General features: G+C 44.5%; 1 protein-coding gene across 1 annotated transcript in view; it reads left to right on the forward strand.

Annotated features, from left to right (window-relative positions):
* The first annotated feature begins 7,711 nt into the window (after positions 1–7,711).
* The window catches only part of ANK2 (ankyrin 2), a 301,049-nt gene continuing 281,084 nt past the window's right edge, over positions 7,712–27,676 (forward strand). The window contains exon 1 of the mRNA XM_071744070.1: positions 7,712–8,058. Within this exon, the coding sequence (XP_071600171.1) occupies positions 7,987–8,058 (72 nt within the window). The 5' untranslated portion in view covers positions 7,712–7,986. The remainder of the gene's footprint in view (positions 8,059–27,676) is intronic.

A 27,676-nucleotide genomic window follows, 5' to 3' on the forward strand; every position in this document is an offset into this window, starting at 1 on the left:
AGAGAAATATAGGTGTATCATAGAATCATAGAATCCTAGAATCCTAGGGGTTGGAAGGGACCTCGAAAGATCATCTAGTCCAACCCCCCCTGCCAGAGCAGGGCCCCCTAGAGTACATCGCCTAGGAACGTGTCCAGGTGGGTTTTGAATGTCTCCAGTGAAGGAGACTCCACAACCCCCCTGGGCAGCCTGTTCCAGGGCTCTGTCACCCTTACAGTAAAAAAATTTTTTCTGATATTCAACTTGAACCTCCTATGCTCCAATTTACACCCATTACCCCTTGTAAGGTGCAGCTTCTTGAGTACATCTTCTGCATAATATCAACAACCACATGAGGATCCTGACATTGGGGCAGGGCAAGACAAAATGCTAAAGCTGCTCTTTCAGTGTCAGGACACAAAGCCAGCATTACGTGACACTAATCTATGCAAGACCATGGGCAGCTTGAGGCCCATCGGGTCCATCTGATGAGGTTCTGCCACCACCCCATCTGTTTGGTATTCATCTGTCAATGAGACTTGGAGTCACTGGAGAGGAAAAAGAACTGGCAGTGTCGTGCTGCAGCTTTTCAACACCAAAACAAGCAGTGTGGGAACTGCTAGGGGTTGTTTCCTAGTACTTACCACGGGCATCAAAGCATAATGGGGGGGGAAAGCCCATAAATTCTATAAATACCACATCATCTCCCATTTAGGAGTAAATACAGATGTTATTCTTCAGAATTTCAGGACCCAGAGCTATAGTTACACCACGTTTCAGCTGTTCCCTGGCAAAAGGAGACAACGTGAGCTGGACTTAGTGTGTCAGCTTCACACTGGGACAGTCTGAATCCTCCCACAGGCTCTGCTAAGGGGACCACAAGAAGAAAAAGGTGCAGTAGGGACTCAGATGGAATGAGGTGGTGTCACTACTCTTAAATTGGATCAAGATTTGGCTAACAGCAGATGCTAAAAGGGGGAAGAAATAAGAGCATGCATGTACCCAGGGGGACAGAGGTTCCCTGTAGCTCAGCACCCTGTCTCCAGCAGCACCAGCAGGTGGTACCCAGAGAAGGGGGGAAAAACTGGATAACCAAACACTGAAATGTCCCTGAGCCTCTGGAGTGTGAAGCACTTCCCTTATTATCCCTCCTGGGGGGCTTTTTCTCAGCCCTTGGTGACACTGAAGAGTAAACATTTTTTTTCTCTGTGCTGCCCTACTTTACATCATCACCTCGGAGGTAGCAAACACAATCCTGTGTAAAATCAGCATCTGCTTCTCCAGATTCCTGATTTGATTTCTTTCTTGGAGGCGAGGAAGCGAAACCGCGACCCTTCTGACCTCCCCCGGGCGGTTCTGTGCGGGGGGAGCTTGGAGAGGTGAAGTCCTTGGGGCATTCCTCACCGGTCGTGGCACAGCTCGCAGCTTCTCCTCTTTTCTCTGGCGTTTTTTGTTCTCCAGCAGTTTCCATGGAGCCCCAGCTTTGTCTGCAGGCAGCACTCTCCTCCAGCCTGCCACACGGGAGGATTTTCCGAGGCGGTGCCATCGCCTTTCGTGGCTGCGCTAGGGCTCTCAGCTCAGCCTGCCAGGCACCGGCTGGCACCCATCCCCTGCGGGCTGCATCCCCCAGGGGGTTCTGAGAAAAGTACCGGGAGTGGTAGGGATGAGGCTACCAAAGGATCCAGGAATGCTTGGCGAGTTCGAGTAGCAAGAAGAGGGCTCTTGTCCAAAGGGGTAGTTGGTAGCAATGTAGCATTGCTGTAAAACAAACAAACAAACAAACAAAAAAAAAAAAAAAAGAGAAAACCCAACTAAGCAACCAAGCCCCAAAGCAACAGAGGGTACAAGAAGAAAGAGCAACCCCGCTGCAGCACCCAGCAAATGTTGTCTTCATGTGGCTCACATGGTGCTGTGTGCCTGACACAGCATCACACCCCTGACTTCAAGACTTGTGAGGATGAGGTCAAGCCCTTTTATCCCTTGCTGAGCTGTTAATTCTGGGCTGGCTGTAGTGCAGCCCTCAGCTGCTGCAGCAGGTGACAGGGAGGAGCTCAGGTGCAAAGTCAGAAGGGCTGAGTAACCTGGCTTCTAGTTTTTATTTCTAGGAATATTATTCCTCAGGAAATCCTGAGCTATGAGGGACTGAGGCTTTGCAGAGGGTACTGGTAGAGTGCTTCTGGCCTGATGATAGAAGTATTTCATGAAGAAAACTGGTGGTATGAATCTTGCAGGCTCTTCATCCAAAAAGAATTGAAGTGTAAAATCCCAGAAGGGCAAAGCTGTGTGAACAGGGGATGCAGAGGGTCCTTTAGATGGTGGAAACAATGCTGGAGGTCTGTTAGCAGTCTCTGGACAGGACCTGAAGATACCAGTAAGAAATGGAGCAGTATTAGAGCTGGTATCCAAGTATAGAGAGAATATAACCAGGGACACAAGGGCAGCTTAGAAATGGAGATGTCTTAGTCATGAAAACTTTGAGTAGAAAAGAGGTTTTCTTCATTAATGTGAAGCTCGTGTGTAGGGTTTGAACGGGCTGCTAAAGCTGGGCATGAAAATTAATGTTTTTTAAGTCTTGGCAGAGGTTTCCAAAGATGAGTAGAAAATTATAATGCCCAATTAAATAGGGATGGGTCATCCAAGTCCCTTAGGCAGTCCTGAAAAATACAACCACTGCATCTCGTTTTCAGTCAGGTTTTCTCCCTCTCTTTGCTTTCTTCTTCCACCACCATCCCCAGCTCCTTCTGGAGCTGAAGCCAAAGAGCAGGGCTTTGTAACAAGGTATTCAAGCAGCTTTGGTGGAAAGAGGATCATCTGTCCCTGCTGAGACCATTCAGAGCTGAATCTGTGGCAGCTGTTACACACCAGCTGACAGCTATTTTTTCCACTGGACATTTTCCTCTGACTTTTGGCCCATTTTTGTACCTCTCAGGTGGAAACACGAAGCCGTAGAAGCAGCAAAAAAAGCGGCTGTGCTCCAGAGAAATTGACTGTGAGATCTGTGTTGAGCAGTTTGCTTTTTTTCTTGCCTGTTGTTAGTGTTCCACATCTATGTGCTGTGCATACACCTGACCTGTTTGGGCCACTGCTTCTGGGCTACACCTTGCATGTGGCTGAGATGATGGGGATGCAAGTCCTTCAGCATCTGGAGCATCTGGAGTCCTTCAAAGCACCTGGAGGGTGCTTTGTGAGGGAGTGTTGGGTGAAGGACAACGTGTGCTGAGCATGTCCTGCAGGAGGTGGGACTGTAGAGACACAAGTCCCCAGCACGTGGGATCCTCTGCTGAAGCAAGGTCCCCAAAGGGCTGTAATTGACGTAGATGAATGTTGTCCTTTCCTGCTCACCTCAGTTATTCCAAGCTGAGCAGCTCTGAATTGCTCCTTTCAGCAGTATCAGTCTTCTTCAAGCAGGGCACGGGCTGGCAGGGGAACCAGAGCACTGTCACTGTAAGAAAGATAACAGAGAAATTGAGGAAAGTAGATCATCCTTTCTATATCTGTATCACTTCACCCTGTACACTGAGCTCTTACATTGAGCTCTTGCACTGGGCACCAGCAGGACACAGGCTGATTTTCTCCTCCTCTCTTTGCTGCCAGGAGGCACTAACTGGCTACCAGAGCTTGCTGGTTTTTGCCTCTGGCTGAGAAGTTTGTTGCAGCCACAGAAACAGAATTAGGACAAGGTGCCTTAGGGCTCTTCTGGGCTGTCCCCAAGGCCAAGGTTTGACCTCTCTGGATTAGTTAGAGTCAGGAGACAGATTTTTCCATAATCAACCAGTGCTATGGGCCATGTCAGTAAAGGCCAGAGGGAGCTTCTCTGCACTTCCTAGGACCCCCTGGGAATTTTACTGTGTCCTTGATTCTCCCTGCCTTCCCCCAGCACCTTCACACCAGGAATGGGCTGTACCCAAGCTCAGAGGTGAGTGACATCCTGCTCCACCTTGGCTTGAGAGAAAGGAAAGGAGAAAAAGGAATCCTCATAATTTTGGAGATAAGTGGTAAAATAGACTTGCAAGAAAACAGAAGGGAAAACTTGAATGTGAACAGGATTATTGGTGCCATCGAGGACAGGAACAGGGTCAGAAATATCCCTTGGAGCCACCCACTGACAGTACCTTTAAATATTGCAAACTTCAGGCTTAGAGCACTGCTGCCCTCTTGCCTCTCTCAAATCCCCTCCACACCTTCCTTCTCAGCCACTGTCCAGTTCCCACCATTACTGCCTCTTCTCAGCATTCCTTAGCCTCCAGATCCATCCAGATCCAGTCTTTTCATGGTCCTGGAGTTCCTAAGCTCAGCTGCAGTGTCAACCTGCACCATCCTGGAAAGGTGCTGGTGGTTTCCAGAAATAAACCTGTTTGAGGTGCATGAGGGCACCTGAGTAGGATCCAAGGAGGTGATGTGCCCAGGCATGACAGAGGTGACACAGGCAGATGTGGTTTCTGGAGATATTAGGAGGTGGAGTGTGGTGATGGGATAAAACCAGGTAAGCAGGAGGAGAACTCTCGTAGGGAACGGAAAGGTGTGTTTGGTTTGAGCTTTATGCTCCTCTAAGTCATAGAATCATAGAATTGGCTGGGTTGGAAGGGACCTCAGAGATCATCAAGTCCAACCCTTGATCCACTCCCACTGCAGTTCCCAGCCCATGGCACTGAGTGCCACATCCAGGCTCTTTTGAAATATCTCCAGGGATGGAGAATCCACCCCCTCCCTGGGCAGCCCATTCCAATGGCTGATCACCCTCTCCATAAAGAAATTCTTTCTCATGTCCAACCTAAACCTCCCCTGGCACAACTTAAGACCTCTTGTGCCCTCTTGTCTTATTGAAAGTCGTCTGGGAAAAGAGACCAACTCCCACCTCGCTACAACCTCCTTTCAGGGAGTTGTAGAGAGCGATGAGGTCTCCCCTGAGCCTCCTCTTCTTCAGGCTGAACAGCCCCAGCTCTCTCAGCCTCTCTTCATAGGGTCTGTGCTCGAGTCCCTTCCCAGCCTCCTTGCTCTTCTCTGGACCTGCTCCAGCACCTCAATCTCCTTCCTGAGCTGAGGGGCCCAGAACTGGACACAGGACTCAAGCTGTGGCCTCCCCAGGGCTGAGCACTGGGGCAGAATCCCTTCCCTGGACCTGCTGGCCACGCTGTTCCTGAGCCAGCCCAGGATGCCATTGGCCTTCTTGGCCACCTGGGCACACTGCTGGCTCCTCTTCAGCTTCCTGGCAATCCAGACTCCCAGCTCCCTTTCTGCCACTCTGTGCCCAGCCTGGAGCTCCCCATGGGGTTGTTGTGGCCAAAGTGCAGGACCCGGCACTTGGAATGTTGAACCTCATCCCGTTGGGATCAGCCCAACTCTCCAGTCTGTCCAGGTCCCTCTGCAGAGCCCTCCTGCCTTCCAGCTGGTCCACACTTCCTCCCAGAAGTCTCAACGTTCCTTCCTACAGGTCTGTAAAAGTGTCCTATGCTCTTGCAGCTTTCCACAAATAAGAAATAAGAGCTTTCCCCATCAGACAGTCAGCACCTCCTGTTCAGTAACACACACACCACATCTCACACGAAGCTGTGGTCCTCCTTACAGATCTGCATGAAAAACTGAGAGACTTTCAGCCTTTGTTAGGTGATGCTTAAGTGAAGGTTGTGGCACAGAGTCCCAGCCTGCGAGCTAGGTAAAAACTAAGAATGAATGAAAGAAATGTAATACATCTGCTGAACGTGGGAGCAATGCCCACAGGGTGAGTGCCAGCTCTCTGAGCTGCCTGCCAGACAGACACTCATTTATTTGGGCTCTGTGGCATCTGTGCAGCACCTTGCAAGATGTGATAGCGAATCTTTGTTCAAAGGGAAGTTTTGTTCTCCTTTTATTCTCTCTTTTTTATTCTCCCTTCATCCTGGGCTGTCCTTTGGGACAGTTGGCAAACAGTCCTCCAAAACCCATCAGCCTGTAGCTGGATCTGGCTGGCCAGCCAGCTGCCACACTGGCTGCAAGGAAAGGATGGATGCAGGGATGTGAAGCTGGAGTGGGGGAGGTGAAAGGTATTGGCTAAATCCCAGCACAAACACGACTAAGTAGTTTTCAACTTAATTAGCTGGGAGGAGTAAATTTAGCATCTCCCTAATGCAGTAGAAATCATGGTGAATTTTGAGTCTGTGCTTCCAAAGGCTGATTTGAGCTGATGGTACACATTGGAGCAGGTTTTTGAGCCTGGGGCAGGGTGGCAGCTCAAGTTTTGCAGGGGAATGCTTTGCATTAAACCTTTTCCTACACTTTGTATTAAAAACCAGACCCGGTTTTGGAAAGAAAAATGAGTGAAGCAGCAAATTTCTTCTCTGCTGAATAAGGAGATAACTTTCTTTCAAGATGCTAGCAGGCAGATGACTACGGAACTGGAATTTTGGTGAGGATTTGTGACATGGTGTCATCCTTAAACACAAGTGAGTGAAGGCTCCCTTGGCCAGGCAGGGATGTAGCAAGCTCCTGCAGCTAAAATCTGGAGACCAGTGTGTATAATTAACCATCAGTGGGTATAATTAACCATCAGATCCACTTGCTTTGGGTTATGATGGATTAATTTTAACTCAGCATTTTCAGGTTGCCATTCTGACATGTACATTGTAGCTCCACTGGCCATTTGGGCTTTGCTATGGGAGTCACGGAGGGAAATTGTATTCCCAGAAATTCCTGTCCTATGTGGGAGATCAGTCTCTGATTACAGGGTCCCCTCGTGGCCTTAAAATATCCGAATGTCAGCAGAAGGGAATAATTCTTCCCCTTTCATGTTCCACCCAGATAAAAACCAAAAGGCATTCAGAAACTTAAAACCCTGTGTGCGTTTCTGTGCAATCTGATGGTGGAGGATGAGGATGATGATGATAAAATCCTGCCTGAAAATAGCTGCAGTTTTCTAAAACCCAAAACCAGTTTTTATTCCCTGTGTTTTGAAACTTGGAGCCAAAGGGGAAGGTGCAACAAGATGTTGTGGTTTAAAGCAGAGCACTGGGGGGGTTCAGCCCTGGCTGTGGCCACCCACTTCCCACTGGGCTGGGGGAGTGACTGGGGGGGTTGTGTGTGTGGGGGTGTAGGGGGTATGGGCTGTAGGGTGGATGCAGGGGGTCATGGGCTGGTGTGATGGAGCGTGTGTGAGAGGGGAGGGTGTGCTGGTGGGGTGTGTTAGGGTTGTGTGTGTGCTGCTGGGGGTGCATCAGGGGTGTATGTGAGGGGTGGTGTGTGCTGAGGGGGTACACTGAGAATGTGTGTGCTGGGCAGGTGCTTTAGGGTGTGTGTGTGTGCTGGGGTGTGCGTGTTGGGGGATGTGCACGAGTGTGTGTGTGCTGGGGGTGTGCAGCAGGGGTGTGTGTGAAGGGTGGTGTGTGCCGTGGGGGCTGTATTGTGTGTGTGTGAGGGGTTGTGTGCACTGGGGGTACATTAGGGATGTGTACAAAGGTGTGTGTGTGTATCAGAGGTGTGTGTAAGGGGATGTGTGTATTCTGGGGAGGTGTACTGTTGGGTGTGTGAGGGTGTGCGTGTGCTAGGGGGTGTAGTGGGTGTGTATGAATGTGTGTGTGTGCTGGGGGGTGTATGGTGTGTGTGTGTGTGCGTGCTGGGGTGTGTGTGAGGGGTGTATCACGGAGGTGTGTGTGGATGTGCCAGGACGAGGCGGGTCCTCCCCCGTCCCCCCCGCCGGCACCGCCCGCCGCGGAGCTGTCCATGATCTCATCGGGAGCCCGGCCCCCGCCTCCGCGCCCCTCCGCGCCCAACACCGCCTGCGGACGCTCCGCACCGGCTCCCCCTCACCCCCCCCCCCCCCTCCCCTTCCGCATCCTCCCCCGCAAACCCTCCCCGCAGCGCAGCTCTCCCGACCCGGGAAGGTCACCCCCCCGCTCGCCCCTCCCGGCGAGGGCCGGGGTGGGTGCGGGGCCCTGGGCCCCGGGCATGGTGGTGGCGGCGGTAGCGGCGGGGAACCGCCGGCCGCGGGGCTGAGGAGAGGCGGGAGCCGGCGGGAAGGAGCCGCGGGGCGAGAAGATGGCTTCCCCCGCGCCCCCCGCCCCGGGAGGAGGACCCTCCCCTCCCGCCGGCCCCCCGCGCCTTCGCCAGGTGGGTGCCCGGCGGGGGGGTGGGAGGGGACGGGGACAACGACCCCGGGGCTGGGTGGAAGGGGGGGACACCGCGGCGGAGTGTGTGTGCGGGGAGTACCCCGGGGGGGCTGGGAATAGGAGCCGGGGTGGGGGGGTTGGGACCCGCAAGTGCATCGGCAGCGCTGGGTGAGGGGATGCTTTTCTGTTTTCTGCTCGTTATTCAATACTACTAATAAAAACACCCTATAAAACCCCAGCAAACCAAACCCCACGGCCACCCCAGAAACCTTTTCAGGCAGCGCACCTGCGCAGGTGTGCCCGTGCAGCCCCACGCACGAGTGTGCGCGCACACACGCGTGTAACTTCGCACGGGTGTCAGCCACGGTGGTGGTGCAGCGCCGTGCTGCATTACTGCTGTTGCAGAGCGTGTCGGAAAGCATGAATAAAATCTTAATTAACGTAATGCAGCGATTTTCAAGCGGCTGTCCCCTCCCTTGCTGGATGCAGGGCTTTTCCTGCTTGCTATCTATCCCCCCGCTCCCCACCCCATTGCAAGCTCTGGTTTGCGGCGGCTGCTGCATTAATTTACATTTGGAAGGGTGAAGTTGGTCGCAGGACTCGTGTGATGTTCTCTACCTGGCTGGGTTGGCATGGCCGAGGTGCTGGGGGTGCTGGAGGGGTTCATGCCATGAGCACTTGGTGCCTTCTGAAAATGGGAGAGGCAGAAATGGAGGGACACGGTGCTGGTGTGTTCAATTTGCTCTTCCCTGCTAGGCTTTGACATCGCCGTGGTAAGATGAATAAAGAAAAAGCTGTTGTAAAGGAGGATTCCCGATGGGTAATCAGATTAGCATAGTATATGTGTGCTCAAACAGGGATCCAAACGTAAATCCCATCCTGCTCTTTTTTTTTTTTTTTTTTTTTTTTTTGGTTTTCTTTCCATTTTCGATTAGAAGCTGGTGGTACTGTTGACGAGGAAATCTCAGGGGTCTGCAGTTGGGACAGACATCTCAAAGTTTGGAAGAGAATGTAAACTTGCCAACCCCCTTTCCTCACTGCAAGTTTGGGCTGGGTAACTTCAGCAAAAAGGCCTTTGTGTGGGTTTGCTTCTGACCCCGGCTGGAAATGTCATGAGAACAACCTCCCCCTACCCCAGCTGGAAGGAAAAAGGTGTCTGATTTTAGCAGCTAAGTTCGGTTTCAGGAGGGAGAAAAATGAGCAGGCACCTCTCCAGTTTATTGGCAATCTGTAGTAGGTGCAATCAGCAGGGCTGGTGAGACAGATGAGGAGCCTTGAAGGAAGATAAAGAAGTTCCAGGTAGTGAAAGACATTTGTGGTGATGAAGACACCAGGGACTGGGGGTTCTCTTTAAACCTGGCTTCTTTTGGTGTGTAACTTACTCCATGTGCTTCTTCTGGTGTGTAACTTACTCCATGTGCTTCCTGGAACTGGGCAGGCCATATCCATCCAAGCAGGAACTGAGCCCCTCAGTGCCAGCTCCCTTCCTGCCATCATCCTGCTGGTTTCAAACCTTTGGTTTGCTCCTCAGCAGCATCGAGGTTCCAGTGATTTATTTTGAGTAATTATTGAGTAATTATTCTGAGCAATTATCACCATTAATAGTGCTTAACAACAAGCAGTCATCACAAGCCATGATGGACACCAAGGGACAGGGAGCCCTGTGGGACCAAGCAGCTGCTTTCTTTTTTCTGCTTGGTAATTTCCAGTGCAGGGACAGTTTGCTTTGTTGAGGAAGCAGTGGGGCAGCCCTGTCTGGGACTACACTGCTGGGGGAGGATCCAGAAAACCCAGGTTCTGGGGGGCATTCTGGATTGACTTCTCAGGGAGTTATTCTTTTATTTTGCTTGAGAATGAACCGGCGATGTAATATCCTGAATTAGTATGTGGGGATGACAGATGAAAAAAAAAATAATGACTGCTACAGTTGTTTTACTGTTTTCCTGTGCACTTTGTCCATGCTATATTTAGAATTATTTTTATATGAGTTTAGAGGAATTCACTTGTCAGACATGTTCCTGAGCTATGCCTATGGTAGAGTTTAGTATTTGAATTTTTGCTGCTTTTCAAAACAAGACAGTATGCATACAGCTTATTGGGTGACCTTCAGATGAATTAAAAAGTCCATGAATAAAAGGCACAGAGCCACTCAAGACCAAGGTAAAGAACACAACAACGGCTGAAGTCAATTTTTCTATAAATCACTATCAGCCTCCCACTTTACCAAGCATCTCCTGCATCCTTAAGAGGGAAGGAGAATAGACTTGGGAGAGGACAAAACACAAGGGAAGAGAACACATCTGCTTGCAGCCATGGTACTGTCTATTTCATTATCACAACACACTTAGCACAGGAGCCCTTAATGAGAACTGAAATCAGCAACGTGCTGAATTCCCACTGCACTGGGCCCTAGCAGAGGTCCTTGAGGCTGTTCTCCTGCAGCTTGATGGGGAAAGTCACTGAAGCAGCTGTTTGAACCAAAGTGAGATTTGTGGAGGTTTTACTGTGTCTTTCAGTTAGTTTAAGAGATCTGTGAATCTGTCCTTTGTGTTAAATATATATCTGGGGGCACTTGCAGAACTGAGGCCACTGTAAGCTGAGAACCTGTTCTAGCAAGAACTGTACCTTGAACACCTGAGTTTAAGTTCATCTTAAAGGACACCAGTACACCTTGCTGAGCCAAGTAGTACAGTCTGGTACCACTTAAATTTGGTGTGTTAAGGAGGGCTACACAAATCATCAGGGGGCTGGAACCCCTCTCCTATGGAGCCAGGCTGAGGTGTTCAGCCTGGAGAAGAGAAGGTTCTGGGGACACCTAACAGGGACCTTCTGAAGGGGCTGCAGGAAGGATGAGAGGGTCTGTGTGCAAGGGTTGGAGTGATAGGATGAGGGGGAGGCTTTAGATTGTAAAAAAAGTTCCTTCCCATGAAGGCAGTGAACCCAGGTTGCCCAGGGAGAGGGTTGAGGCCTCATCCCTGGAGATGTTCAAGGTGAGGCTTGAGGAGGCTCTGAGCAACCTGATCTGGGTGAGGGTGTCCCTGATACTGCAGGGGTTGGACTGGGTGACCTGGAGAGGTCCCTTCCAACCCAAATTATTCTGGGATTCTATAAGCTTAGGGAGGTACCAAACAAAAAGCCAAGCTGTTGTAAACTGCACCATTGGAGACCGTCACACTGGAATGGGTTGGGTGGTGTTTTTCTCATCAGTAGTCACATGAGTTATTTCCAGTCCTTTCCCTTCTAGCTGTCAAGGCTGTACTTCTCATATCAAAAGAAAATTTAAACACTTATCCTCACATTAAAAAGTAGAAGCATGTTAATAAAATTTGCAAACCAAATGCTAAATGTCTTGTTTGTCAACAATCAGAAGATTTCAGTGAGGAACCCTATTTAATTTGGCATCCTAATTGTATGTGTTTCTGTGAGTAAGATAATGAAAACAGGGGTAAAGCCTCCTCTTACTAACTGCTGTCTAGGAAATACTTTTAATACATTGAAATTACAACCTACCTAACTGATTAGCACCAAAAAATACAGTAATAATTGTATTGTTTACGGGGCAACATGGAATTAAGTTATTTTGGTGTTTTGGACTTAGCTGAGAATATGTTTGGTTACATAAAAATAGGTCAGCAGTAGTAAAATTTATGAAGCTGTTCTGGGCTCTTTGTTTGAGAAGCAATTCTCTTGTTGTAAGTGTCCCACTCAGTGTTACCTGCCCTGGCACTTAGGAACTGCTGTCCTCCTGCACCTCTGCACCCACATCAATAAATCAATGATCTTAATCCATTATCTGATATGAAAAGCAGGCACACAGCAGTGTCTTTTACTGTGATTGAACTGATCTGAGTCCAAGCTGCTTCTCATCGAGCAGTGTACAGCAGGCACATGGTCATTTTCCTGAGATGCTGTTATTGATCCCCTTGAAATCTCTGTAGTCCTTATAGTTTTCTTTTGGTAAAAGACATGTCTGTAAAATGATGCATGGAACTGGAAGTTCTCCTTTTCCTATTCAAGGTCTTTTTTTTTCTTTTTTCTTTTTTCTTTTTTCTTTTTTTCTTTTTTCTTTTTTCTTTTCTCTTTTCTCTTTTCTCCTTTCTCTTTTCTCTTTTCTCTTTTTTCTTTTTTCTTTTCTCTTTTTTCTTTTCTCTTTTCTCTTTTCTCTTTTTTCCTTTTTCTTTTCTCTTTTCTCTTTTCTCTTTTCTCTTTTTTCTTTTTTCTTTTTTCTCTTTTCTCTTTTCTCTTTTCTTTTTTCTTTTTTCTTTTTTCTTTTTTCTTTTTTCTTTTTTCTTTTTTCTTTTCTCTTTTCTCTTTTCTCTTTTCTCTTTTCTCTTTTCTCTTTTTCTTTTTTCTTTTTTTTCTTTTTTCTCTTTTCTCTTTTCTCTTTTTCTTTTTTCTTTTTTTTCTTTTTTCTCTTTTCTTTTTCCTTTTTTCTTTTTTCCTTTTTCTTTTTTCTCTTCTCTTTTCTCTTTTCTTTTTTCTCTTTTCTTTTTTCTTCTCTTTTCTCTTTTCTCTTTTCTTTTTTCTTCTCTTTTCTCTTTTTTCTTTTCTTTTTTTTAATTTTTTTTTCTCTTTTCTTTTTTCTTTTTCTTTTTGTTTGTTTGTTTTTTGTTTTTGTGGGTTTTTTCCTTTCTTTTTCCTTTTTTTCCCCCCCTTTTTTTTTTATGGTTAGATGTATTTGGAAATCCAAATATGTCCAGAAGGACACAGAGGATTCCAAGGTGCTGAACTTATGGCTTGGACTGAGAACCAAAACAAGAGCGAGTGGACTCACCAGGGTGTTCAGAAGAGCTTAGGTTCTGCAAGCTTGGGAAGTTGCAGAACAGAGCTCCAGTCATTCTGTTTCTCTGGGGATGTTTCCTTGGCAAAATTGTCCTGTATAACTAATCTGTGACAGCAAGACATCCACCTAAGTAATTAAGAGAGTGGAATGTGAAATCTTTAGATGTTCCCCAGTACCTTGTGACCTGGAGAGCCAAAGGCCCCACAAGAAGCTGAGATCATTGGGTATAAGAAATACACCTGGCCTTGTGTGTAGTGCCAAATATGACTATGATATAACAATTCATCTCTGTGCTCCAAGGATAGGGTTTTTCAGATCAAACAAACTCCAACAGATGTTGTCTGATCAGTATGAGGTCTCTACCTGGGGCTTGACAACAAATCTGTTCCAGGGAACACTTCAACTGGTGTGTGAGGCTGCAGGAGCCACGTTTCTTCTTTTTACTTTGTTATTCCCATGGGGATTCCCCCTGCAAATTCTACTGGATTTTGTCTCTTACCATTTTCCATTGTTCTCATATAAAGGAGGAGAAAAAAATCCTCCTAAAATTTGTATGCTGCTGCAGTGTTAGAGCTCATCTTCTGAACCATTCATCCTCCTGACTTTTCACATACCACTGGTGTGCTTTGGTGCTGCCTTTTCTAGCCCCCTGCATTCTATCCCATCCTCCAGGGTTTTCCTGCAGCAGGATATTCTTCATTCCCTACTTGCAGTTGGTGGGATTTGAGGTTCCTTGAAGCTTCTCTCCCATGGGTGGGTTAGGCTGATGACCCTCCCAGCCCTCCCAGTAGCTTTGGACAGTTTGTTGTTTGCCTTCACCTCTTTGTTGGCATGGATTCCAGTTCCACAATTTCAAAAATCACATTGGTTTGAATTCCCCATTTTCAAGCTTTCTTTGGGCTTTGTTTCCAGTTTATTTTTAATTTTACTTTCTGCTGCCATGAAGGATTAGAAGTAATGTGTTCAAAACTAGAATGACTTGAAAATCAGCATAGTGAAATGCTCTCTTAGGTGTTGTAGTGCTGAGTAAAGAGAACACCTATCAAAACCAACATTTCTATTTCAGTGACCCATGTGTGCCATATCAAAGGGAAAAGGGTGCTAGAAAATGTCTTCTCACTGATTTGAAATGATCAAACATAATGCTTAATGAACCTGTTGCATAATAGATGTAGGCTAATGTGGGAACAAGTAATTATAGTTATAAGGTAAATTACTACATGCATCTAGATTACATATAAAAATTACTATGTTACAGTGTTATTTAGGTTCCAAAATCAGGCATTTAGTAGTTGCAAGCTAATGGAGTTAACTGAGCAACTCTAATTCTGTCCCTTTCTGGGTCTGTCCTTTAAACTGAGTCAGGCCCTAGGAAAAAAAGGCTTAAGTGATCATATAATTAGAAACTGAATCACAATATATGATAACACACTGTAAGATAACAAACATACATCTGCCACACTGCCAAATTGTTTGCTTGTTTGTTTTAGATCCACAATCAAGGAAGGGGGAAGTGTTAATTTTGGAAAGCTTGTTTCCCAGCCAAACACCAAGGGAATTTGCAGGCAGGGATTAAAGGTACAGCTCTGGCTCCAGGTCTTTACCCCAGCAAAGTTCTTCTGTCACCTGGGGCTGGGACATGGCACATGGCTGTACTGCATGAGGGTTATCTAATCCCTGGAGGTGAAGGGTGTGTATGTATATATAAATATATACATACATACATATATCCTTGTATATATGGGAAGTGAAATCTGTTTAAATGCTTTCTTTCTCTTGCACTCAGCGAAGGAATCACAAATTTTATCACCTTAGGAAGATATAGGATGGATGGGAAGGACAACAAAATAAATTGCTGGGGCTGTGTAAAGCTGAGGTTTGGTGTAGGGAGAGCCAAAGAGTGTAATTTCTAAAAGCAAACACAACCTCAGCTCTAAGGTTATCCTGCTGCTTACAGTTCAGCTCAGTATTTATGTTTCAGTCACCTGAGTACTCTGAACAATCTCTAGGCAGCCAACAGAGATTGGAGCTTTTTTAAAAAGCAGCAAAAATTCTCAATAATAAAAAGCTGGCACATGCAAAATTATAGCCAGTCCTTGGTATTCAGTCCTATTTCCCTGACATAAAGTAACTGAAAGTGGGTTGGCTACACTTAGTCAAGGGAAATCCTAGGAATAAGTAGATCCTTTGGGTCGCCTGTGGGATCCTAAGATGATGGAACTGCCTGGATGATGGAATTCTCCTGATCTGTGCAGAAAATGTGTGCAAAGATTTACTACTGCCATGGAAAAAACACCTCAGTCTGAGCTGTCAGTCTTAGCCTGCTGTGGAGGGAAAGAAAACAAGTTTTAAAATCAATTTATGTTCCATTTTGGTCTTTCATTGGTTTGCAGAGGGAAAAAGTCAAACAATTCACTGAGCGTTGCCTGTCAGGGGGCATTCAGAAGTGTTATTAATTCATTAAATACTCTCAGGTGTCCTGATGCTTGTGTGACATCAGGGTACCTAAAACAGGGAGGAGGGAAAATGGACACGGTGGTTTTCAAATATTACAGCTTTACTCCCTGAATATATAAAATGGAAAATCGATAATATATATTATATTTTTTATATATATCCATGGGACAGTGCTTCCAGAGGGTGTCCTTGCCAGAGCTGCCAGGGCTGGGGCACCCCCAAACCCATCAGGAGACCTTTTTCTGCTCTGGACAGCAATCCCACTGAAACCCATCCTGAGGGAGAGGGGGTTTTTGGGGGGAAGGCATCCCTGGAGGGTGATGGGTTGAGGGAGGACCTCACCGAGTCTCACTTGGCCTCCCCAGGAGTTGCTGTATTTAAAATGTTTTGCAGGTGTGTGTACAGTGAGCTGGAAGGCTTTAGGGATGTGGGAAGTGGCTTTAGGGATGTGGGAAGTGGCTTTAGGGGTGTGGGAAGTGGTTTTAGGGGTGTGGGAAGCGCCCATGGTGGTACCTGAGGGTGAGGGGAACCATCACCCCTCAAAATTTCCCTTCATTTCCTCAGTTTTTGGGTCAGCCCCACACCTCACCCCTCGCAGCTGCTGCCAGGGCTGTGAGGAGAGCCGTGCCAACCCCTCCTCCACCCGGGACCTGCTCCAGGGGTAATTACACACTAATTACCTGCTAATTGGGATGCAGGGACCTGGCAATCAGGCCCTGTCCCTCACCTGCTCACCACAGAAGGTTCCAGAAGCAGCAGGAGAGGCTTCCTTGGCAGGGTCATTACCTTCATGTCTGCAGGGGAGAGGTTGCTCCAGGCTGTTCCTCGGTCGTCAGAGAGGTAGTAGTTGGTTTTAATTTTAATTTCTAAGATTTTTAAAATCTTAATATGAATTCTTAGGAGCTAGGTTGAAGTAAGTCTGATTTGGTGCTGATTTCTCTGTCAGTGTTACATTGACTCCATATCTGTTTCCCGTGCTCTGTGCTGGTTACAGTTTCTTTGCCTGTGTCTTAATTTATTTGTTTATCTTTTATGAAAAGAGAAGTGTTTGGGAGAGGCTCGGAGTTGGTTGATTTTTTTTTTTGTCAGTTTCATTGGTTTTGTTTGGTTTCGTGTGTTTCCGTTGGTTTTGTTTGTTTATTTGTTCTTGGTTTTGGCTTGGTGTCTGTTGCGAGGTGGGTTTTTTTGGGATTTTTTGTGGTTTTGTGTTTTTGCTTTTGTTTTTTTGTTTTTTTTCTGGAATAATCCCATTTTTACAAGATTTCTACATGATCGCATTACCCAAGGCTGACTTTTGGTGTTCTTTTTTATTCAAAGAGCCATTGGGGTTGCCATTTCCCTTGGGGACCGGCTGGGTTAGGGGGGCCCTTCTGGGCTGTGTCTGTGGGGAGGCCGCCATTTTGTGTGTGGCTCCCACCTTCTTGTGTGTGTGAGGCCGCCATTTTGTGTGTGGGCTCCTGCCATTTTGTGTCTGTGGGGAGGCCGCCATTTTGTGTATGGGGTGTCTGCCTTTTTGTGTCTGTGGGGAAGCCGCCATTTTGGGTGTGTGGCTCCTGCCTTTTTGTGTCTGTGGGGAGGCCACCATTTTATCTGTGGCCTCCCGCCTTTTTATGTCTATGAGGCCGCCATTTTGTGTATGGGGCTCCCGCCTTTTTGTGTGTGGGGGGAGGCTGCCATTTTGTGTATGGGGCTCCCGCCTTTTTGTGTCTGTGGGGAGGCCGCCATTTTGTGTATGGGGCTCCTGCCTTTTTGTGTCTGTGGGGAGGCTGCCATTTTGTGTATGGGGCTCCCGCCTTTTTGTGTGTGGGGGGAGGCCGCCATTTTGTGTATGGGGCTCCCACCTTTTTGTGTCTGTGGGGAGGCCGCCATTTTGTGTATGGGGCTCCCGCCTTTTTGTGTCTGTGGGGAGGCCGCCATTTTGTGTATGGGGCTCCCGCCTTTTTGTGTGTGTGGGGAGGCCGCCATTTTGTGTATGGGGCTCCCGCCTTTTTGTGTCTGTGGGGAGGCCGCCATTTTGTGTATGGGGCTCCCGCCTTTTTGTGTCTGTGAGGCTGCCATTTTGTGGGGCGTCCTCTGCTTTCTCTAGTCAGAGTGGACTGGGATGGAAGCATGAACAAATGCCACGCTTTGCTTTGGAAAAAGCACCTACTGTGTGCCTCAAGTCCAAGAGGATTTGTTTCTTATCTTGGCTGTTAAATGTTGAAGGAAGAGTGCGTCTTACCTCTCAGTAAGTAAAAAAGACAAAACACAACTAAACACGCAATTTCCAGAACACTGCGGCACAGACTTAGTAAGCCTCTCTGTGCTAAATATTGAACATTGCAAATGTGGTGTGGGAACAAAACTTCTTGCTCTTAATATCTGTAGCTTTATTTCTTCACAAGACTAGATCTTTGTAAAGTAATAGTAACGTTTGTTGTGGAACACTAAAATGGTCCTGGAGAGTATGCTCTGCATTTAAGCTTTATCATGAAGTACTAAGTGTGAGGCTTTGTTTGCACAGGATTTTGGGCTTTCTATTAAGAAGCATCGTAGTTAATTGTCACTAAAAACCTGACAGAGTGGAGAAGACACTTGACTATAGGCAAGATTTTTCTGTGCTGGTGGCCATCCTTTCTTTAGTGCCCAATTACCATTACTGGGATGGGGAGTAAGCTCTGAGCTTAAAAACAACTGGAGGAGTTGTCAGGATGTAGACTTAAAGATGTAACCACATCTTATACTCTTCGTTGGTGTTATTAAAAAGCCTAAAAATATTTAAGTGAAGAGGGTAGGAGCTAAACATTGCAGTTCATCAACCCTGTGGAGGTTTATGAATGTGGGTGGGGAAACCAGGCTGTATTCAGAATCTGTTATTGGTGCCTAGAGACCTTAAAAGCAATGCAAGGATGCAGCAATCTAATAAAATTTCTCTGAGCTTTGGAGTTGGAAGCTGGGCCTTCTGAAAGGGCAGCACAGAAAATGGGCGAAAAATGCGGTTCAGATTTTAGGAACCGAGAATGCATTGAGGTGAAATTCAATTTAATGAATATTATGTCTTTCCTGATTGCAATTTTAACGTATTGTGATGGAGCAATGTGGAGTACCTGATGTCCTTGTATTGTTCTGATAGTTATTCTGAATGTACAGCTCAGGCCAGTGGTTGCTAACCCCTTGATGGACAGACAGCAGTAATATGGCAGCTTTGTTAGTGGGATTATGGCAGTGATGCCATATTGATGCTTCACTCTCCCCTTTGCCACAGAACACACAATTACAACCCTGAGAGATGAAGTGTTTGCAAAACCCACTTTGGGGAACACTGTTTAAATATGTGCTTTCTCTTAAGTTGTCTAATAATATCCTAGAATAATGTTTAGATCTGGTTTTCCCTCGTTCTCTGCCATAGCTGCTGGAACCAATTATGTGCAACTGCTCTGTGTTTTTAGATTTAATCGAGTTAAAGTTCTGGTCAAGTTGTATATCACATTTGAGATTCCCAACATGAAAAAAAAAGGACTGCACTGTGGAAGTGCACAGTAGGTAAAGCACAACTGTTTGTTGTCTCTGCTTGTACAGTTTTGGTGGGTTTTGTTGTTTTGGCTGTCTAGTCTTAAAAGTGTTTTTATTTATCTGCAGGACTTGATTGCTCCTATAGAGTAATAAGAGCACAATATGTAATGGGGCAGTTATTTGAGACTTTCTATGTTAAAGGGATCTTTGTTTATGCAACAAGGATTCATTCATCAACCACCCCCCACCCCCCAAAACATTTTGGAAAAGTGTTTTGCCATGTTAACTCTTTGTATTCAGTTGTACCGGTTTATATAAAATGATGGCTACAGAAGATTAAATTTCTGACCTCTCCCTTTCAGGGCTTATCTTTCAATGGTGTTTTGACCATTGATAGCCAAGATGAGTTTCCATAAGTTACATACTGTCTTTGGCATTAAAGTTGTACATGCTGAAAACTGGGAAAAAAGCTTCATGAAGTGCATCCCTTTCTTCATTTGAACTTTATTTATACATTGCTTTATTTATTAAGATAATCTGGGTGGTACAAGGTGATGTACCTGTAGGAAGAAGAATACAACCAAGGGGTTGCTGTCCTCTTGTGAAGCTTTCATGTCTCCTGCCATGGAAAAGACTGGTTCATGTGCTCAGCTGCTACTGATAAGGTCCAAGCTGACCATGGCATAACCATCATCCTGTTCTTCATTGCTGCAAATATTTGAACTCTTTTAGGCATCCACTTACTGTTGCTGAAATCCTTGCATCAGGTGTTGCATTCACTATTGTTTATTCTGAATGTGTTTAAGATCATGAATTAAATAAAATGCTAGGGTTACTTCACAGACTAACCTGGGAAACACTGATCCCTCTGGTGATTGGGCTTTGCAAGGCAAGCTGAATATACATGTGAGTATATCTGTGGGACTGTCATGGGTGGTATGGCTTTGACATAAGTTGTATGAGAACTTTCATCTCGTGGGATGTTTCCAAACATCCAGTGGATGGGAATATATTTCAAGCATTCAAATTGTTTGGATTGAAGTTAGTGAGATGTTGCTGTGAATACCCTTATCTTTTCTGTTATGTCTAATGCTGTAGTGGGGAAGAAATGTTTTATGAGCTTACCTCTGAGAAGATTGAGGCCCAAAGTTATTTTGTTTTCTCCTGCAGTCTTTGCATATATCACAGGTCTTTTTTCCTTTCTGAAAGAAGAAATCCTAGACCACTTACTTACCTATATCTGTATATTCAGAAAATACAAAAACAAGGGCAATTTCCATTTTACAACTCTTGTGCAGCTAGAAATAACATGCACCCAAATATTTGGTTTAAAGCAAAGCAGCACAGCCCTCCTCCCCAAATGCACCCCTCACACTTGCAACTCCAAGAGGAGAAATTAAACTTTGCAGTTAACTCTGGACTATGTTGTATAGATCATCTAAGCCAGGAACTGACTGTTAGTGACCAGGACACTTCTGAAATAGCCTTTGTAGGCAGTTTTAGTGTGCTACAGCTACAGGAATCCTCCCAGACATTTTTGTTTATTATTCTATCTTCCTAAAAATCTAGCTTTCCCTCCTCCTCCCGATGTGGAATGAGTGCCAAAACTTGGTCATCTGTGACCCCCAGCTGCTGCTGCTCTCAGGAATGTGTGTTTGGTTCCAGCTGCGGTGGGCGACCCAGGCTGCGGTTCCCTCTGATGTGTGCTCTGCTGGTACGTGTGGGTGGTGCAGGAGCTGGCAGGAAAGGGGCAGGACTTCTGTCATGAGTAGAACTCTCTCGTGACTGCGCAAAGAGCTTTCTGGGAAGTTGGAATTGCTCGGGCTGGATGCTAATATCCTGGCCTCGATTCAAGGAGATATTTTAGTTCTTGCCGAGAGCAGCAGCTGGTCAACGCACAGAAGCCAAAGCTCTTTGGTTTGCCTGGGATAGCAGGCAAGGGTGTCACAGGCTGCATGAGCATCTCTTGTAACTCTGTAAACTTTGAGAATGTTGAGATCCAGCATCATGTCACTAATAATTTAGTTTATTTCCTACAAATAGCTTCTTTTACCTGAACCTGCCCGTTAATGAGACTGTTTCTGGGAACAGTTTCTGTAGCAGTCAGAGAGATGTACTGGAAGTGGTCAACTTTGAATCATGGCTGGGGTCACTGTCATCTTGGTCTGCATGCTCTGCTGTCTTCTGTCTGGCTCATATTTGACAAAAGGGATATTCCAAGCAATTTTAATACTCTTCGATGTGGAAAACATTGGAATATACCTGAAAAACAGGAAATAGGGCTGTCACCCTTCCTGGTCTCAATTTTTTCTAACTTTTTGGTTCTTTATTGAGAGACCAGAAGCGTATGTGATTTTTCCAGGTAACAATGAAAAGGTGCCACTGAAGTCCTATTTTTACATGCACACACGAGTGAGTGGGTGTCAGCACAATCTTCAGACTTCACTGAAGAAGAATTTACTGGTCTGAGGACCATAAGGTGCTGGAAGTAATGGGTAATAGACTATCCTTGCTTGTTCAAAACCTTGCATGAGCAAAGCTTCAAGGGGGAAAATTTCAGAATGGCCCATTTCAGTTGTCAGATCAAATAGCCGTATGATCTTTGGGGCAAGAGCCCTCATTCCTGCTGTTTGAAGACTGGTCTGATTTGCATCACAGGAATGCTAAGCTGTTATCTGTGTGATTTCACCATTAAAGGGAAAAAATATGCTCAGATAATCTTTGCTCTAATATTGGTCATCACAATGGGTCACTTGCTGAAGCCAACAAGAAAACCCCCAAAACAATAAGCTTGGTTTCCAGCAATTCTTTGATTGTAATGATGAAGATCTAAAGGATGCAACTGGTGAAAATTATTAATAAGGGGCAAGAATGATAGTATCTTAAGTTTCTGTGGCACTGAAGTTCAAAAGTGGGAAGCCTCGTGGTTCTCATGATGATTGGGTAAGTCAGAGCTGGTAATGGGCAGAAGAGTCAGGTGTGAATGTTTAGAGTACTTCTGCAAAATTCCTCTTGGCTCCAGTGCCTGCTAGTTCCCCTTCAGTTTGGCTCTGAGAGGGGAAGCTATGTTTAGTAAAGCGAATGTGTAGGAAATCTATCTAAAAGGATTTGTCTGATGCATTTTGGATGTGTTCTTAAGGTCCAGTAAGTCGATGGGCAGACACTGCAGAAAATTGATCAATGCTCTTATTTTATAATACGAAATTACTTACTCAGCATGGGCTAATGAGAAATAACCTCTTATCACATGGTAGGTAATTTACTCCTGGTCTTGGCACCTGCATCTGAACTATGTTATTGCAGCTCCCTTGAGGAGCATCCCACCAGACAGCCCAGAGTGTTGTCTGGTGCCATATCCCCCCTAAGCTGTTCAAGGCTCTATAACTTGGGCACTGAGGGCCTCCTCGCTGGCTGGGCTTGGCTCTGCAGCTTTCAGGTTGTACTTGACATCCAGGTGTACCAATGGATACAAAAGCAAAACAATTCCCTGACAAGGTTTGATGTTATTTGCTGCACTTGATGAAACCAGAGTCTCCTTTGTGTGTATTTTAAGAGCTAACCAGATAGCCTGAAAGGTTGCTCAGAATAGGACACAGAGGTGGGGTGCAAACCTTTGCATCTACAAGCGTGGTGGAAAGCTCTGGTTATCTGTAACGTGACCTGAGGCAGCTTTCACTGCAACTAAACATAGTTTGGTATTCTCTGCACCTGTCAGCCTGTCTGTTACTCTGCCTGCTTTGGAGGGCTGCAGCTGAACCTAGACCTTTACCTGGAGTTTGCTTCCACATCCATGAAGGGTACTGGGCTTGCCTTTTGAACTGTTGCTGAGGTAAAATTATCTGAACCTCTTGGAGGTTCTATCCTTTGAGGCATTTGAAAGTTGAGGAGGTAGCCAACCTCTACCCCTTCTGTTGTCCTCAGTGAGCTGTAGTTTCACTAATGCCTGTGGGACTTTGAACTTTACTGGTGCATCAGTGCAGCTATAATACAGCACACACATCTCTTCCCCGTAACAGTTTCCCCTGAAAGTATGGGTGTATTGCATCTGTGATTTTTTTTTTCCCCCCTTTTTATCAAGATTTTGCAGAGTTAGTGTAGAGTTATCATTCAGTCATAGAACACTGCTGAGCAACAGCATCATGGGAGTTTTTTGAGATTAATAATAGAATGTTCTGATGACTCTGATGCTAATTATGATCTATCAATTTGAAATACTAGAAATGCCATGTAGTGTGAAAACAAGCTCCCAGTCAACTTCTCTAGCTTTGTAGAATACTGTTGCTATGACAAACAAATCCTGGAAGAAAAAACAATGATCTGTCCAGTCCTGCTGCAGTTTAACAAAGAATTGAGGAAGATGGTAACTTAATTTCAGCTGCTGCTAAAAATCCTTTACTGGTCTGTGTTGCTTCTGTAAAAGTCACAAAATCAGCATTCACTTGAGGGCAGTGAATTTCAGTTCTGCATAAAGAATGTGTTATTAATCCTTTTTAGCCATGTTCTACTAGTGGAATACACTGCCAGTGATTATTTAGAGTAAGTAGATTGAGTTTATGTTGCAAAGCACGTCTTGATGCAAACTGAGTCTGTATAAGAGACTGGAGAGTTAATAATATGTTAATACTCATTTTGTCTTGAATTTTAATTCAAATGAATTTCCAATGGAGTTTCTAAGACCTGTGTGTACAAGCTGAAGAATTTGTAACTGGGTGAATTGTTTCCTTGTTGTGGAATATGTTTTGCCTTTAAACATTTGCTGAGAGAAATTATTTTGAAATAACAAGTGTTTTGAAGGTGGCTATTTAAAACAAGGACTTACGTGTAGAATATACACTATTGTAAAAAGGGGTGTATCAGGTCTTACTCGAGAGCATAGTGCTTTTTGTTGAAAGATAAATGCTTTACTTGAGATCTGTTATTTTGCTTTGAAAATGTATGTTTTTAAAGATCAAATAGGAAATGTACCCAAGGCTTTATACTTAATAAATTGCAATGAACTCCTTACTTACTTTTCTGGTGAAGTGGCTAGAGTAGCACAAGAAGATACACTTATCTGGAAGAAAAAGATTGGAAAATACTGACTTAAAGTGCATTCTAAAGAGTCTTTTTTCATATTGTAGGAAACCGAAAGGATTATAGCAGGAAAAGTAAGGTGTTGGAGTACTGTGAAATCAAAGACAGTAAAAATTTTGTACTGTAAACTGTTGATGTCTTGAATCTTAAGTTATTAATATCTGTAGTTGTCATCAAATGATCCCAACCTAAATGCAATTACAAAGATGTATGTGTTTTCAGAAGCACACGTATGGTACAGGAATGAAAAATTAAATCGTCTCATTTAGAGATGACACGAATGGGTATTTTTGGTACCTGTAGGAAGACAGAATTGTGTATGGCAGAATGCTTTCCATGGTAACATAGATTATGATAGGTGAGCTGTTGACTTTTTATACTTAAGATCCAAGGGAAAGCATGGAATGACTAGAATAGGTGGTGTTTCTATTGCATTTTTAATTATGTTAATTACTGTATTTCAGTCAAGGTCACACCTAATGTATATAATTTTTAAGGTCTGTAAATGTCAAAATTTGGAAGAGCATAAATCTGTGTATAGAAATGGTGTGCATTTGAAGAAATCCTTCTCTTCCAGCATTTAAGTATTGAATAAGGGTTTGCACAGGGCACTTTGTGTCAGTTTTACATATCTCCTGCAGATGGAAAACCAGTACAAACCAAACTGGGGATCCAGTGTAGCCCTTGTTTGTAATAAAATGTCTCCCTTGAGCATTATACTCTGCCAAAAATGCAAGCAGTCTTGTATCTAGATGTATATTAGTTAAACCACTCATTACACCTGAAGATTTTTCCCTTCCACCATGAGGTTGTAAAACTGATGTGAAAATTTTACACTGGTGACCAGAACAGTTGGAAAGAAAGAACTGGGAAAGATGGGGATCTTCTTTTCTGCTACCTAAGGCTAAATGAAGTGTTGAGAATTGCAAGTGAGGTTAATTTGTCTCTTTGTGTAGTCAGTTTGAATGTGCTAAGCTTTTTGTATGTCTCTGTCACCCCCAACAGAGGATACAACAAATGTGACTTTCTAGAGGGCAGATCAGGGTCTATGTAAATTTAAAATATTTTAAAAATTCTATTTCAACTTTCTGAGGTAGACATGATGTTAAATTTAAGGTTAACTTAAGCTGTCAAGTCATCAATCATGATTCCCTGCCTGATGAAAACTCATGTCTTGCCTCCTTGAAGAAGGAACACTCACTAATCCTGTTTTACCTGGCACCTGCTCTGCTCAGCTGGCACCAAGCTGCTTCTCCAAGAACAGGGAGCTGGGTGTCAAAAACAGCTCTGAAACCTGCTGGAGAGCAGCAGGTGTTTTATCTGCCACCCCAAATGCAAGCTCCATCTAGAATTGTTGTTTTGGTTCAGTTCATGTTACAAGTACAGCCATGAAAGACCATTTAGTATTACTCTGAACACAGGAAAAAGGCTATTAAAAGAAATAAATGCTTGGCTATTAAAAGAAATAAGTGCTACCAGTACCCACTATTTGACAGTGTTGGCACATACTATTGAAAAGTGGCTACTGGTGTATGTGATTTGATGTGACAAATACTTCTGATTCCAAATTTACATTGTTGGGATTACTCATGAGAAATCTGGACACCAGACATGGGAAATGGTTGTGTTTACTCAGATGCACAAACTTCAAAAGAAAAGTCATGTAACTCAGCTAGCCAAATATTTGAATGCTGTACACGTTTCAGATGTCCTGTGTATAAATGTGTTTGTGTATCATAGACTTCTCTGCTTTCCTCAGGTTTTTAAGCTTCTCTGGCAAAAGAAGGACCGTAGTTAAACAGCTCCATTGCCTGAGAACCCTCTAGGCACCTCTGAAAGATGTTTGTTCATGTAGCTGGGCCATTTCTGAAGAGAGAACTCAATAGGAAAAAACCCTACTACCTTTAGAATAATTGCATTTGACCCTAAGTGCTTTTTAATGTGATTTGTTTTGTATTTCCTAAGCTTCTTCATGTATTGGGTATCCCTATGGGGATGAGAAGTCTTCATTTACTGTAGCTTTTCCAGAGCCAGCAAAGGCTGAACCTGTTAAACCTATATGAGAAGAGAGTTCAGATAATGAGATCTTGAAATTGGTGGCATTTTCTTCATTGCTATTTCTTGTTTAATCTTATGAGACGTTGAATCTGGAGTTACTGGAAACCATATCCTTGCATCTCTCTGCAAAAAATTGTCAGGTAGTCTGCTGTTTTCTGACACTGAGAAAAATGGCTGTAACTGAGGTAAGAATATAGCTTTTGCTTTCAGACATCTGCATCTTGGCTGTGCTGTTTCCTGGCCGTGTCAGTTTGTATCTTCCTCACTGCTGGAAGTTGCTCTGTAGTATCAGCCATTTGCAGGCACAGTTGTCCTGGAATCACGGTGAACTTCCATGTGCCACTTGAGGTACAAGTGCAGGATTGTAAGCACTGAGCTTTTTATGGTGCTTTAATATACATCAGTGCCTAAAGAACTGAGATACAGAAGGTTATAATTTTTTAAACTTAGGCAAAACTAAACATACAGCTTCCAAAAATCACCATTTTTGTATCAGTTGCACTGCTGGAGCATTGCTTATTTTACAAGTTTTCTTATTTGCTAGACATAATTGTTTTCTGCTGCACCATTTGATGATTATAAATACTCTTAGAAAGTAAAATCAGATGGTGATTGAGAATTCGGATGGTAAAATCCAAGCAATATTATTTTGAATCACTGATCTCCCCCACAGAGAAAATAGCAAACAAAATTCTTGGCTGAAGGAGCCTTAAAGCCAAGCCTGATTGTGTCAGCTCTTCAGCTTCATGTTTTGAGTGACTGTGGTTGTCTATTTGTTCTATTTACCACTTATGTTAGGACACTGTTAGTGGTTGTTATGTAAATGTGTCCGGAGGATAAACTTTATTTAACTGAAGATGCTTCCAGTAATAATCTTGTTTTCTTGGAAGTGCCTGTCTGGCTGTTTTTAAAGGCTGGCTCTTATCAGATAAATCAAAGCAATTTTTAAAAAATGCACTTTGACTGTGAGCCATGCCTCCATACATGCTTCCTTTTCATTCAGAATATGAGCAGAGAATCTTATCAAGGCATATTAATCTTGCAGTATTCATTACTGTGAAAGGTTAAATATGAGATTTCTGAAAGGGAATTATTGACGAGTAAGAATTGCTGGGAGAATAGAGCATATATATAACTCCTGACCTTAGCCTAACAGGAAGCTATGAGAACAGGAGTCTCTAGGCACACTCACTGTGGGAAACAGTTTACTTGCTGTTTTCTCTCTATTAGGCACCTAAGAATTCATTTCAGACTGTTTTCCCATATGGATTCTAGTAAGACTTGGGAGATGAATTTATGTTGCCATTTGAATGTAATGTTGCTGTAATTTGTGCAGCTCCTAGGGCAAATCTGGTGGCTGGAAAACTGTTTCTTTCTCTCATTTCTTTTTAATCCTTCAGCTGTGTAAATTATGAGGTGCTTTCTGTTGGGGCACAGTTTGTTTTGTGGGAAGAATCTGCTCTTATTTGGAAAGCAGCACTTTTCTTGCCATGCTGATCAGGCAGGTGACTGTTTTGCTGTGCCTGTAAAAGCATCCAAACTCTCCTGCTGTCCTGAGAAGTGGGGATTTACAATGTAGAAAGCATCTGATTATCATTGACCTCCAAAAGATCTTCAGGTGGGACATGCTGTGAATTTGTTCATCAATGTAAGATAGAGATCTAGGACTTGGAAGTACTTTGAGAACCATCGTGGTGGGATTTGTCACACATCTTATGCAAGTCCAAAACTTACCAAGTTTCTCTTTAAAAATATA

The sequence above is a fragment of the Heliangelus exortis genome, chromosome 4 (genome assembly GCF_036169615.1).
Source record: "Heliangelus exortis chromosome 4, bHelExo1.hap1, whole genome shotgun sequence".
Taxonomy (NCBI): domain Eukaryota; kingdom Metazoa; phylum Chordata; class Aves; order Apodiformes; family Trochilidae; genus Heliangelus; species Heliangelus exortis.